The 13,334-nt window shown below is 63.9% G+C and overlaps 1 protein-coding gene across 1 annotated transcript in view; it reads left to right on the top strand.

The window, feature by feature from the left end:
• GALNT9 (polypeptide N-acetylgalactosaminyltransferase 9) overlaps positions 1–11,675 on the top strand; it is a 32,816-nt gene extending 21,141 nt beyond the window's left edge. Inside the window, exons 6-11 of the mRNA XM_037051836.1 lie at positions 810–927; positions 6,804–6,989; positions 8,193–8,330; positions 8,816–8,911; positions 9,757–9,924; positions 10,920–11,675. Coding sequence (XP_036907731.1) covers positions 810–927; positions 6,804–6,989; positions 8,193–8,330; positions 8,816–8,911; positions 9,757–9,924; positions 10,920–11,066 — 853 coding nt within the window. The 3' untranslated portion in view covers positions 11,067–11,675. The remainder of the gene's footprint in view (positions 1–809; positions 928–6,803; positions 6,990–8,192; positions 8,331–8,815; positions 8,912–9,756; positions 9,925–10,919) is intronic.
• Positions 11,676–13,334: the final 1,659 nt, after the last annotated feature.

Consider the following 13,334-nt stretch of genomic DNA (forward strand, 5'->3'; position numbering starts at 1 on the left):
ATCTCACAGCAGAGAATTTAATTTCCCCGGGATCTGGGGGCGGGCCTGAGGCAGAAGCAGAGAAGGCAGCGCCTCAGCCTCCAGGACCCTGGGGGGGGGGGGCGGAGAGGCTGCACCGGCCCTCAGAAGTGAGAGGAAGCGCCACCCTCAGCCTGCAGCGGGGTTCGCTGTGTTTGGAGGCACAATCTTCCATCAAAAGCTCGGGAGGTCCTGCCTGCCCGGAACACAGGGACTCGGCCTATTTCTTGCTGGAGAGAGATTTTCCCGGATGGATGTGCAATACCAGTCGCAGCGAAGCCGTGCGCGCCCGGCCCACCTGCATTGCTCTGTGAGACCACCGCCCGGGGAGGGGACGCAGGGCACCGGCCGACTTGTCACGCGTCCTGGAGGACACTGCCGCCGGCACATCGGCACGTGACTTCGCAGATACAGTTGCTCAGGACAGAGCTAGACAACACGTTCGATTACGTCGATGGAAATAGAAAAATGGGAGCGAGGACAGTGCGGCCGGCGGCGTGGTGCCACAGCCGCACAGGCTGCACACTCTCCGACTGCAGTGCGTGGTGGGCAGGGGCGTGTCACTGAGGTGCGCTCGGGCTCTGCGACCTTCGCACCTGCCCATCTCAGCCCTGACTCTCGATGCGTGGAGCCAACCAGACATCGAGGCTGCGGGGCCGCAGTGACTGCAGCCCAGGAGGGGAGGTCTGGCACCCTGTGGGCCCATGAGGCGCACCGGGGGCTGGCCTGGGCTGAGCTTGCCCCCGGGTGTGCCCCCTGATCTATTCATGCCACTGTCTGCTTCCCACCAGGACCCCCGCCATGATCGGCTGCTCCTTCGTGGTGGACCGAGAGTATTTCGGGGACATCGGCCTCCTGGACCCGGGCATGGAGGTGTACGGAGGCGAAAACATCGAGCTGGGCATGAGGGTGAGTGGCCTGTGGAGGGCGCTGTGTGGCTGCCCAGGGGTCGGCTGTGGCCGGATCCGTTTGTTCTGCCAGAGGGACTCGAGGCCCCAGGCTGAGAGTCAGCGAAAGCAGCCGAGGGTACTGGGACGGAAGAGTTTGCTGAATACCGTGACTCACCGTATCTTCTGTCTGTTGTAATTATTCGAGCAGTCGGCTTTTGCAGCATCGCACTCGAGTGCCGGCTGCTGTGGGTGGGGAACTGCCCCCGTCACCGAAACTCCTGGTTTCAGACCTCCTTCCCCTGGCTGCTTGGAGATCTGACAGAAAGTTCTGGAAGAGTCTTGGTTGCTCATCAGAGACCCTGGCAGGGGAGGCTCATTCTCTGGGGTGCCCTAACAGTCCAACGGCAGCCCCACTGGGAGCATGCTGCATGGCGTGGGGCCTCGCTCGGGGTGTGGGTCCCCGGGGACAGCGCTCCCTGGACAGGGCCCTAGCCTGGTGCCTAGTGGCAGGTGGCTTTTGCGATCTTCAGTGCTCAGGAACCAGGCTCCCAGCCAATGCAGGGCCAAGACCCTCTGCAGCCCTTTCCCGGAGCCCAGGTTTGCCGTAGGGAGCTGAGGTGTGCCAGGCCTGGCCCGTAGCAGATGGAAGCCCCTGCCTCCCAGGGTGGAGGGCCCCGAGGAAGGGTGGCAGCAGCAGGAGGAGGCCGGGAGCACGGGGAGGGGTCTGCATGCAGTTCAAAGAGAGCTGTCCGAGAAGGGGTCCCCAGCAGAAGGCCAGGAGCCGAGGGGGAGCAGGGGAGGGAGGAGGGGTGCCCCAGGCAGTGTGCAAAGGCCCCGAGGCAGGGTTGCCTGTGTGCCCACCATCACGGAGGCCTGTGGGGCAGGGTGGGAGGCAGGCGGGACTGAAGCAGGGCCCCCTCTGGCCTCTGTGATTCTAGGTTGGGGGTCGGAGGGCCGAAGCAGGGAGGGAGCCTGCTGGGACGGCCAGACCCTGCGTACCTCTTGAGGCGTTTTGAAGGAGGTGCCATGGTGTTGGCTGTGGGGTGCGGTGAGGGGGCCCGAGCTCCTCCGAGATGCTTGGTGAGCATCTGGAGGGGCCACGCAGAGGAGGGGCCGTGGCGGTTGGCAGGCCTCCTGCGGCTGAGCTGGGCTGCCCTGGGTGAGGCTCCGGTTGGTGTGCGTTCTGGAGTTTAGTTTGTTTTTTTGTTTGTTTTGATTTTTGCCTGTGGGCCTTTATTCACAGAACGGATTAAGGCCAATTTTTAAAAATTTATATACAGTGTATTGAAGTGGTACCTTCCCAATCCTGTTTGCTTTAAGCTTTGAGGTTAAACCGAGAGATCATGGCATTATGGTTACAAATCTAATAGAATAAGACTCACCCCCCCCTTTTCTTTGATTAATGTTTGATGAACTCGGGCTGAACAGACTAACCGCCACTAAACCGTCAGTTCCATTTCTGCCGGAAGCTAAATTCCCTCGAACCTTTTAAAACGACGCTTGTAAATGTAATGTATTTTCTTTTCTCTTCAAGCATTTTCGTTGCCCAATATCACAGCAGAAACTCTCCCAAGTGCATAAAACATTCTCGTGCAGCTGATACGTGAGACTTAGGCCCCATTTCAGGTCCTTGGAAGCAGTTTAGGGTTGTTCGCTGCTGCGTGTCGTTCTCCGAAGTGGTCCAGGTTCACAGCACACACTGAGAGCCAGCCCTCAGGGATCCGGGCTAGAAGTGGGGTCCAGAGGTGGGTCCGGCAGAGCCCCCCAAATGCCGGCGCTCCTCTGTTCAGCATCAGGCCCAGACCCCACTTGGCCAAGTGGAGACCAAGGCCAGGGGTCACCCCGCAGTCACAGAGTCTGGTCTTCTTGCAAGATGCCCCCTCTTCAGACCCTCGGAGGAGTCTGCTGACTGAGGTGGTGAGGGCACAGGTGCAGGCGCAGGTGGGGCGCAGGTGCGGGCGCAGGTGCGGGTATAATCAGGCTTGGGAGTGAGCAGCACGGATGTGGATATAATCAGGAAAGCTGATATCAGTGCACCAGCCCCCCGGGGAGTCTGGCGTGTGCTCATATTCAAGAGGTCTGTCTGACCTTGAACTCCAGCTGAGGGGACCAGCCAGCCCTGTTCTGAGGGACAGCAGAAAGAGACTGTCTGTGGGCACCTTGGGCCCCGTGCTCCCAGGGAGCTTGGAAACGGGGGCCAAGCATTTTCCCAGCCACAGAGCCACCCCCACCTCTCTCGCTGCCAGTCCCCTGCCCCCACCCCAGCTGGTGTCCCCTGGGGAGCCGCCAGGCCTCCCTCCCTTCTGCGTGCTTCCCTCCCCGCTTCCCGGGACTCGGCACCCACACACACAGGCCTCGAAGCTGCTTCTGAAGTGTCATTAACGCAGGCGCCCACACAACCCTTCTGATGGATGTGACCCAATTAGAGGAGTAATTCCCTGGTCTCGGGGCCAGTGTCCTCCCTGTGACTGTAGGAATGAGGACGGCTGGTCCCTAATGAGGGATGTCCTGGAGCCCTTTAGGGAGCAAGAATGCATCATGTCTGTGGAGCCTGCAAAGTTCAAGACCAAGCCACACGTGGGCATCTCGCTGAGGAAAGCCGAGGGCCGCACGGAAGTGGGGGGCTCTTTGGTCCTCTGTCTCAGGCCCTGGTCCTCGGCTTCGCTGCAGCGGTGGGTGTGCGGGAATCATGGCCTCAGGTGGGGACCACGGACGACCAAAGTGGGGGCCGCGCCTTGAGGGGGCTCACAGCGGAGACTCCGAGTCGGAGGGCTAGGCCGGGCTGACTCCCTGTGCCAGTGGAAACTGGGCAGTCTTGGGGTGAAAAGTGAGCCACCAAATCTGGAGCCGAGGCTCTGGGGGGCCGCTGGGTGGGGATGCAGCGGTGACAGCTGAGTCCAGGGAGCCCGAGGCCGTTAGCACAGGGGTTCCTAAATTCTGGCAGACACCAGACACCCCTGCAGGGCTGAGCCCAGAGCCCCCGACCGGAGGTCGGGAGGGGCCTCGAGGACTGGATGTGAGGCACAGCCAGGCGTTCCTGCTAATGGCCTGGGGGCCGCCGGCTGAGAAACCGCTGGTCAGGAAGGAAGGAAGGAAGCCGTTGCTTCCCTTCCCGTTGGTGGGAGACGCTGGGAGTGCCCCCTCGGCCCCCCACCTCCCTCCACCCCAGTCCCACCGGTGGGCGGGATCCCCACTGAAGCCCAGCCCCGGAAGCTCCGCGGGTTTGGCCCTGTGAGCAGCAAGCGGAACAGCTGTTCTCCAGCAGGCGTGTGCGTGCGTGTGTGTGTGTGTGTGTGTGTGTGTGTAGACTCTCAGAGGCTCCAGAAAGGGGTGTTTTCTCACCCAAAATGTATGAGAGGAGGCCTCTGAGGCCTGGGAGACGGGACTTCCTTTCCAAAGGCAAATCCAGCCCAGCTCTGCCCTGGAGACCTCGCTCCTGCCTGTGGCTGCCGGGGTCAGGGTTTCCGGAACGGCCGGGGCGGGGCACGGGGTGGACCGCCATCCCGTTTACCAAGCGGTTCCGACGGGAAGTGTCTGGAAGTGATGATGCACAGTTGTCCCCAGAGCAGGGGTGAAGCCCTGGGTTTTGCTCACGTGGGAAAGTCTGTGCTTCCAAAAGGAAGGTGGTAGTTGGGGGCCTCTTGGGTCAGCGCCCGTTGACACAGCCTCTGGGGTGGGACACCTGTGTCCATCAGCCTCAGCCTGGACCCGCGGGGCCTCCCGGCGGCGTCTGGACACCACCTGGGCTTGGACCCCGAGCTGGCATCTCCTCTCAATCTGCTTTCCTCGCCTGGAAGATGGTGGATGGTGGGTGGATTGCGGATGAGGTGCATCCATTTCCTCAGTTGGATGCGTGGATTGTTACAAAGGCAAAAAGAAAAAAAAAAGGAAAGGAAAGAGGCGGGGCCAAGCTCCTGGGAGGCGGGACAGGGAGGCCATCTCTGAGGTGAGCTTGTCCCCCGGTGCTCAGTCAGGGCAGCTACTGAAGACACTGTATCTCCGATGGCCAGGGCCACGGCCAGCAAACCTTCTGGCCGGAGCCCACACTGGGGAGAACGGCTCCACTCGGCCCTGCTTTAGACACTGGACGCTTCTCCACGCACAGCGAGGCCGACGGCAGGAGAGCTGATAAAATTACAGCTCAGAGTGCAAGGAACTATTTCCGTCACTGGAAGCCTCTGCTGTCATCTGCAAATCACAGAAATAGTGGAGGATCCGGGCCAGTCGCCAATGACGTCTAACTACTTCTGTCCCCCAAACTGGCTGAGGCCATCTGACTTGGGTGGGAAATCCGAGGACGTTTGGGCCTCATCTCCTTTAGACACTGGACCAGGGAGCGGTGACGGGACGTGAGACAAGCCCACCAACACCAGCACACACCCGGTTTGCAGGTTCTCCCCATGACTCATCCGGAGATTACAACCAGGTTGTCACCGCGTGGCCGCAAGGTGCACCGGCCCTGGGACAACAGCTGAGGGCACTAGGGGCTCACATTCAGGCAGGGCTGGCAAGAGGGTGGCACTACGTTCTGACCTCCCGACAGGGAGGGAGCCATCTGCTGCCACCCACGAGGTCCGATCTGTTAGGGCAGGACAGCTTGCTCTGGGGTCCCACTGGTCACAGCCCCACTCTGAGGGGTCGAAGTCTATTGGGCTGATGGGCTGGGCTTCGGGGGTCCCTGGCGGGTCTCCCTGTGCCTGGGCCCTTTCCCTCCGAGCGGCTGCCTGTGGCCTGACCCCAGGTCCCCACATCATGATGGCCGTTTATTTCTGGGGGGGGGAGGCGATGAACCAAACTGACTGAGGTCGTCAGTGGTTGAGACACACGGTGGGTATGATGGTCACACTGAGGTCACATGACGCTGCTCCCTGTCACCTCCCCTGTTCCAGGGGAAGCAGCAACCTCAGGGGCTTTGCCCACTGGTTCCGACTTCCTGCCACAGCATGGGCCAGTGGCATGACCTTCAACAGGTCCCAGCCTCTCTGCGCCTCAGTCCTCAATTTCGTCAGTAAGAGAACGAGGTTAACGCCCTGACACAGGACTGTTGGGGCTTCCATTCATTCCCCTGACGCCTCCCTGTCCGGCTTGGTCGGTTTGAATACAACAGAAAGCTCTCCCACCCAAGGCTTGGGTGGGTGTTTAGGTGTCTCAGGAAGCACATGGTTGACATGGCGACTCCACAATCAGTGTGGGAACTCAGGCCCTTTGTCACTGTCCATTGGCCATGTTTGCTGAGGATACCTCGAGCCTCGTGTTTGTTGCCTCGTGGTCACAAAATGGCTGCCACTCCACCAGACCTCACATCCACGTTCCCAGCAGAAAGAAGGGGAAAAGGGCAAAGGGCCCTGCCAGCTGAGTCTGTCCCTTTTTAGGACAAGCCCCAGCTTTCCCCAAAGCTCCCCCATTCCGCGTACCACTTTCGCTTATACCTCATTGGCCAGAACAGTATTGAACGGCCACCTAGAGCTGCAGAAAAAAACAGGGGTTTGTGATGCAACTGGACCCACCGAATCGACTGGGTCTGGAGCCGTAGCTCTGTCACCTCTCCTAGAAATGCCCTGTGGTGACCGCACTGCACCCTTGTGCCAAGACCCACTCTCCGCACAGGAGCTGCCGACCAGTGGTGCCCGGCCTCGGGGTTTCTGAGTGCGGTGGGGCAGGGACATGGGGATGCAACAGTGATGAGGACACATTGGGGTGGGAGGAACACCCTTGGGGAAAATGCCCGTCCGTTGTTTGTATCTTACAACGTGCGTGAGGTATGAAACATGGGGGTGAATGGCAGAGGGGGCAGCTCTGTCCAGGCTTCGGGGGACGGCGGGGGGGGGCGGGGGGAGGCAGGAGGGGAACGGGCGGGGCGGGCCCCCCGACCACTGACCCCCGCGCCCCGGGCAGGTGTGGCAGTGTGGTGGCAGCATGGAGGTGCTGCCCTGCTCCCGCGTGGCGCACATCGAGCGCACCCGGAAGCCCTACCACAACGACATTGACTACTACGCCAAGCGCAACGCCCTGCGGGCGGCCGAGGTCTGGATGGACAGCTTCAAGTCCCACGTGTACATGGCCTGGAACATCCCCATGACCGTGAGCCAGAGGGCAGGCGGGCGGGCGGGTGTCCACGGGGCCCTGGGTGGCAGGGCCTCCTGCACCTCCCAGCGAGGACGGGGTCCTGACCGTCTCCTCCACCAGGGACAGCCCTGTCCAATGGCCGTTCAGCTGGTCAGCGAGCACCCCTCCGGGGAGACCTCTCCCACCCTCTGCTGGTCACGCTGGCCAGCGGAGCCTGGCTGTGGTGGGCGGGCTGCTGGGCGCACGCTGCCCCAGGAAGGCCACAGCCACCCCTTCCACACAGAGGCCCTTCCCAGTGAGTCCAGCATCCGGGCCACAGTGACCTGACGGCCGCCGTGGCAACGCAGGGAGCACCTAGCAGGGCTGCCATCCACCCGGCAGAGGGACAGGCCCAGGGAGGTCCAGTCAGTCGTGCGGGGCCACGCAGCTCAGGGAGCGGAGGCAGAGGGTGCCCAGGGCCTCCGCGGCAGCCCCCAGCCACATGGTTCCAGGGCCCACCTGCCTCCGGAGTGCAGGCCTCCTCCCCGAGTCCGGTGTCCTGCAGCCAGGCCTGCCTGCTCAGCTCAGGGGGAACTCGGGACAGGAGGCTGAGTGAAGTGTCTGCCCACTGCTGGCAGGAAGTCAGAGCTGGGCGCAGACCAGAGACGCCAAACCAGCAGCTGATGGCTGGGGGACGAGCTTGGGGAAGTGGGCTTGGGTGTGCAAGCATGTGAGTTCACTATGCACTGTGTGCATATACACACATTCCTGGGCACACACAGACCCATACATTTGTGTGCATGTGTGCACACATTCAGATGTGTGTGCAAGTGTGCCCTGCGTGTGCACATCAATACCCCGTGCTGGAGAGCCCAACACAGGGCGCTGCATTACGCACGCCCTGGCCCAGCCCCCGCATTGGAGGCAGATGTTCCCAGGGGCTCTGAGGTCAGCTGCCAGGAGAGCCGGGGGCCAGGGTGGGTGGAGACGCCAGGCCTGTGCAAGGCCAGCGCCTCCTGTCGCGGCTGGGACTGGGACAGCCAGGCCTCCCACTGGGAACAGCTGCGCTGGACCTCCCAGGGTCCTGGGATGGTGGGAGTCCGCCCCAGATGAGGGAGGCTCGGCCCCTGGAAGCCCTGAGAGGCGGGGCTGCTCCCGGGAGGCAGACCCCGAGTTCCTGGGAAGCTCCCCTGTCATGTGACCGGCACTCGCCTCCTGGTCTCCCTCCCTGCCTGGCAGAACCCAGGGGTGGACTTCGGGGACGTGTCCGAGAGGCGGGCCCTGCGCCAGAGACTGAAGTGCCGCAGCTTCAAGTGGTACCTGGAGAACGTGTACCCCGAGATGAGGACCTACAACAACACCCTCACGTACGGAGAGGTACCGCCTCCGCCCCGCGGCCCCTGGGGGCGGCTTCCCGCCCAAGCCCCGGGAGCCCCCGCCCCTCCCCCCCAGGTCCTGACCCTCCAGGGCCCCGCCCCCCACTGTTCACGCCCCAGCATGTCCACCCCTCCCCCGCCGCGTGTCCGAGCGTGGGCACAGACGTCAGCAGCACCGCACGGGTGCCTTTCCGTCAGCGAGTGCTCCCCCGTGCAGGGGCGGCCTGGTCTCCACGCTTATGTGGGAGGCACGTCAGTCTGTCCCCCGGTGACAAGCATGGTCACACCTACCGAGGAGTCCACCAGTCCCTCCCCGTGAGCCCCTTCCGGGAGCACCCCCACACCTACCTCCTCCCCTGCCCAGAGCAGACCCCTGCCCAGGTCAGGGGGCGGGGTGGGAGGGGCCCCGGGTGGGAGGGGCCCCCCAGCCTCACCTGGGCCTTGGCGCCGTCGGACATGGGCTTCTCCACTGGCGTCGGGTTGTAGGTGAGAAACAGCAAAGCCAGCGGCTACTGCTTGGACCAGGGCGCGGAGGACGACGACCGAGCGATCCTCTACCCCTGCCACGGAATGTCCTCCCAGGTAGGGCGGCGCTCACCCTGCTGGCCGCGGGCTGCGGGCCGCAGGCGGGTGCGGGACAGGACCACAGCCTGCTGGGCGGCCTGATGACACCATGGCTGTGAGGTCAGCACCTAGGGCCCCCCGAGGCACACGAAAGTACATGCATGTGCACACGCACACACACGTGTGTATACACCCGGGGAAGTGAGGAGCAAGATATCAGGCCATCTCTGACCCTGGTGCCTCGGCTCCCCTGCGTCTTGGATGGACAGATGAGACGGACAGACGTTGGGACCCCCGGCTGCTGAGTGGCGCCAGCACACTGGTGGGCGGGCCGTCTGCCACCCCGCAGGCGCCACACGCGGAGACTGTGGCACAGGGAGCTCTGGCTGCCGCTGGCACACTCTACACGGCGTCCCCTGGGTGCTTCCCGGAGCCGGTGGGCCGGGTGCTGTCAGACCCGCTGACAGACGGGAGCACCGAGGCGAGAGAGGCAGTGAGACTGGCCCAAGGTCGCGCGTCCGGGGGCAGGAGCTTGCAGCCTGGACTCTGCTGTGAGCCTGTCGTTTGCGAACGACGTGAACGAGCACCGTAGCACGTGCGACTTTGGGCCGTTCTGGCACCTTTGTTGCGTGGCTGGGGGCAGATGAGGTGGCCTGGGGGCCCACGTGGGACCCTCCCCGGGGCAGTCTGCCTGCCTCGCAGGGGCGAGGAAGGAACGGAGGCGTTCCGCTGGGAGGGACCCTGTGGACTGGACGGAAGGGCCAGGCCAGGAGCGGGGCCATCCCTGGGCTGGCCCCGGGAGGCAGCACCCCCACTCCCTCAGGGCCCTGCCCAGGGTGACCCCGCTCCCGGCCTCCCCGCAGCTTGTGCGCTACAGCACGGAGGGCCTGCTGCAGCTGGGCCCCCTGGGCTCCACCGCCTTCCTGCCTGACTCCAAGTGCCTGGTGGACGACGGCAGGGCCCGCGCGCCCGCCCTGAAGAAATGCGAGGACGTGGCCCGGCCGGCACAGCGGCTGTGGGACTTCACCCAGGTCAGTGGGGCAGGCAGCGGGGGGAGTGGGGGCAGCCATGGGCCCGGATCAGCTGCTTCCACCTGACCCCGACTCAACAAGGTGAGGTGACAGGCACAGGGTCACAGCCAGGTCACAGCCCTGCAGCTGCTGCTCCCGCTGGGGGGACCCCCCACTCTCACCTCCTCCAGCCTCCTGATGAGGGGGGTTTGGGGGAAGGGGAAGGGTGACCGCCACTGGGGGGGGCCCTCACCTGCTGCAGGCCACGGCGTGGGGGCCGGACCCCATGTGCTCCGGCTCCGCTGGCATCAACCCCTGTGGTCCTTTGGGGGTTGCTGGGTTCGCACGCCAAGCCCTGAGGACAGAGACCTGGGCTGGCAGTTCAGAGGTGGCCCCCGGGTGGTGGGCCAGACCCCTCCCACCCGGCTCCTCTTGCAGCTCTGACCCTTCCTCACACGGGCCCCACCCTGGGTGGGAACAGCACTGGAACCCTCAGTGTGCAGCTGGGACCCTGCGCCCAAGAACAGGGCAGTGTGTGTGGCTGCTCCCTGCCTGGGGTCCTCGCTGCCACGTGAGGCAGACCCCACTCCACCTATCCCTGACCCCCCCCCCCACGCCTGAGCTCCCAGCCGGGCAGTGGACGTCGCTCAGGACACGCTGCCGAGCAGGTCCACGACACCGGGGCTCTGGTCACAGGGGAGGCTGCTGGAGGGAGCCCGCAAGGGCCAGTTGTCCCCTGGGGGCTAGGACAGGGAGGGCTGGCTATGGCTTGGGAAGGACAGGGCACTCACAGGCAGGGACACGCGGGGAAATGTGCATCTCAGGGCCTCGGACTCCGTTGTCCCAGTCACCCCTCAGACCCTGGGAAGCTGGGCGAGCGGGTGGGAGGGCTGACGGGGGGAGCTGGGAGGACAGAAGGACATGGGGACAGCCAGGACCCGGGCTTGCATCCCTCACTCTGGGCATGCCCTCAGACAGGCCCTGGGTGTGCGTGCTGACTCGGTGTCCCCCCCCAGAGCGGCCCCATCATAAGCCGGGACACTGGCAGATGCCTGGAGGTGGAGATGTCGAAGGACGCCAACTTCGGGCTGCGGCTGGTGATGCAGCGCTGCTCGGGGCAGAAGTGGGCCATCCGGAACTGGGTCAAGCACGTCCGGCACTGACCACCGCCCAGCCTCCCCGCCCACGTGGGGCAGGAGCCCAGAGGACCCAGCTGGGGCCGCGCCATCCTGGGCTGGGCCCTCTCCTGGGCGGCTGGTGGGTGTGGGTCGGAGGGGCCGCCCTCCGGACTCTGGACCTCCCAGCTGGGCGGCTCTGCCCGAGGGGCCCGCAGCCAGCTCCGGCTCCGAACCACGTGCCTTTTCCGAGGCTTTCCTGCGCAGCCGCCTGGACGGCCACCTCTGCATGTGCCGGAGCCCCTGCACACCCCCCGCAGAACTGCCCCCGGGGTCTCAGAGCAGCGGGCCAGCCCTTGCTGACATGCCCACCCTCCTGTGGTCGCCCAGTTGGACATTGGGAGCAAGCAAAGCACCATCTCCAGCCGGGACAGTGTCTCAAGGCTGTGCCCACAGGGCAGTGTCAGGCCAGTGCCGAGCAGATTACACGACAGAGACACACGTCTGGTCCATGGCGTAGGAACTGGTCAGGGCAGCGTCCCTGTCCCAGCGTCTCACCTGGGCCAAGGGCCTCTCCTTGTTGCTGTAAGGCCAGCAAACAAGGACCCACGGCCCCTGGCCCGTTTTTATAAATAAAGTTTTATCGGCACATGGCCACGCCCACCTGCTACCTCATCTGTGCAGTGGCTCTGGGGCCCCAGGGCAGAGTTGAGAAGCAGCACCCCCACCCCACCCCCACCCTGGACTGTGCTGGAGCCCCTGGACCACACAGGCTTAGTGAAAATTGCAGGACCCCGGGAGAGAAACCAGAAAAGGTCCCGCCCGTCCTCCCTATCACATCCAGGGCCGGGCAACTGCTTATTCTTGCCCTTTCCCTCCCCACTGGACAGTGGGACCCTCAGGTATCCAAGGACAGGGCCCCAGGGCTGGCCTGGCCGCCCCTTGGCGAAACAGTCCAACCCTTTGTGAGGCGATGCCCAGCTCCCCGTGTGCAGAGGGCCTCCCCTGGCGGGACCGTGGGCACTGACGATTCCCGTTTCTCCCCCTTATGGAGTGACTCGGGCAGGCTTCCAGACCGAGGGCCTCCGGCTGGGGTGTGCACTGCCCCCAGGGGTCCCCTCGCTGTGGCCGAGAGCCTGGCTTCCCTCCCTGGGACAACATGGCCACCACGGAGCCTGGTGGAGCCCCTTCAGGGAGAGGGGGAGTGACTGCTGGTGCTGCCCAGGGTCCCCGGTCCGGGGGGAGGAGGGGGGTTTCTTCCCGTAGATCAGAGGGCAGCAGTGTGACGTGCGTCTCCATGTCCCTGGGCAGGGAGGTCGTGGGAGTGTTCACGGTTCTCGGCCCCTGGGGACAAGGAATGATTCTGTGCGTCTCCATCTTCCCAATCCATGGAGACACGCGTTCTCCCCTCCCCCTGACCACCATCCTGGGCTCAGAATGGCATCCAGCTCCACCCGTGGACTGTGGGAACCCCCACCCCAATCCCTGCACCCTCTGGCCCCCGTTTCCACATTTCTTTTGTCGAAAGCGGGAGACAGAGAGAGTGAGAGAGAGACGGGTCTGTAGTTCCATTCGCTGATGCCTTCATTGGCTGATTCCTGTCTGTGCCCCGACCGGGGATCGAACCCACAACCTTGGCCTGCGGGACGACGCTCCACCCACTGAGCTGCCCGGCCAGAGCTCCTCGGCCCATGTTTTAGCCACATGCTGTAGACGGGGCAGGGGGCTCACACGGGGATCTGTCCGACCCCCAGACCTGTGCTCCTTCCACTCTGCCTGGCTGCCAAGTACTTTTTCTTTTTCTTTTTCTTTTTAAACAAGGGTAGTGTTATAAATGGCCAGGACACAAGCAAACAGAATTTAATGAAAGTTAGCCGCAGGCTCGTGCCTTTCCTTAATTTGATCATAAATTGGCAAATGCGGAGACATCCACGGTGTTTGTTAAAAGCGGCTCTTTGGCGAGCGGCCCTGACCACCGGGGCCGGGAGAGGCCGGGGCCCCGCACCTGCTCCGGATGGGCAGCAGGCCCTGCCCCCCCCCCTGCTCCTGCTGGAGACCATGGGGTTCGGAATTTAATTCTAAGGAAAACAGTCCCCGCTGCAGCGAAGCTTCCTTCCCCCTCGGTCTGGGCGAGCAGATCCCACAGGGAGAGGGTTCCAGGAGCAGGGAAGGGGCAGGGCGCCCCTGACACCTGGTGCAGGTGGGAGAGGCAGCCCCTGGCCGGGACCCAACCGACACGAGGAAGAGTCTTCTGAGAGCCCAGAGCAGCCCCCACGTGTCCATCCCTGGGCACTGAGCAAGGGGCTGGCCCGCAAG

This window comes from Sturnira hondurensis, unplaced genomic scaffold (assembly GCF_014824575.4).
Source record: "Sturnira hondurensis isolate 20B ecotype Veracruz unplaced genomic scaffold, ASM1482457v3 Scaffold0007406, whole genome shotgun sequence".
Classification (NCBI taxonomy): Eukaryota; Metazoa; Chordata; class Mammalia; order Chiroptera; family Phyllostomidae; genus Sturnira; species Sturnira hondurensis.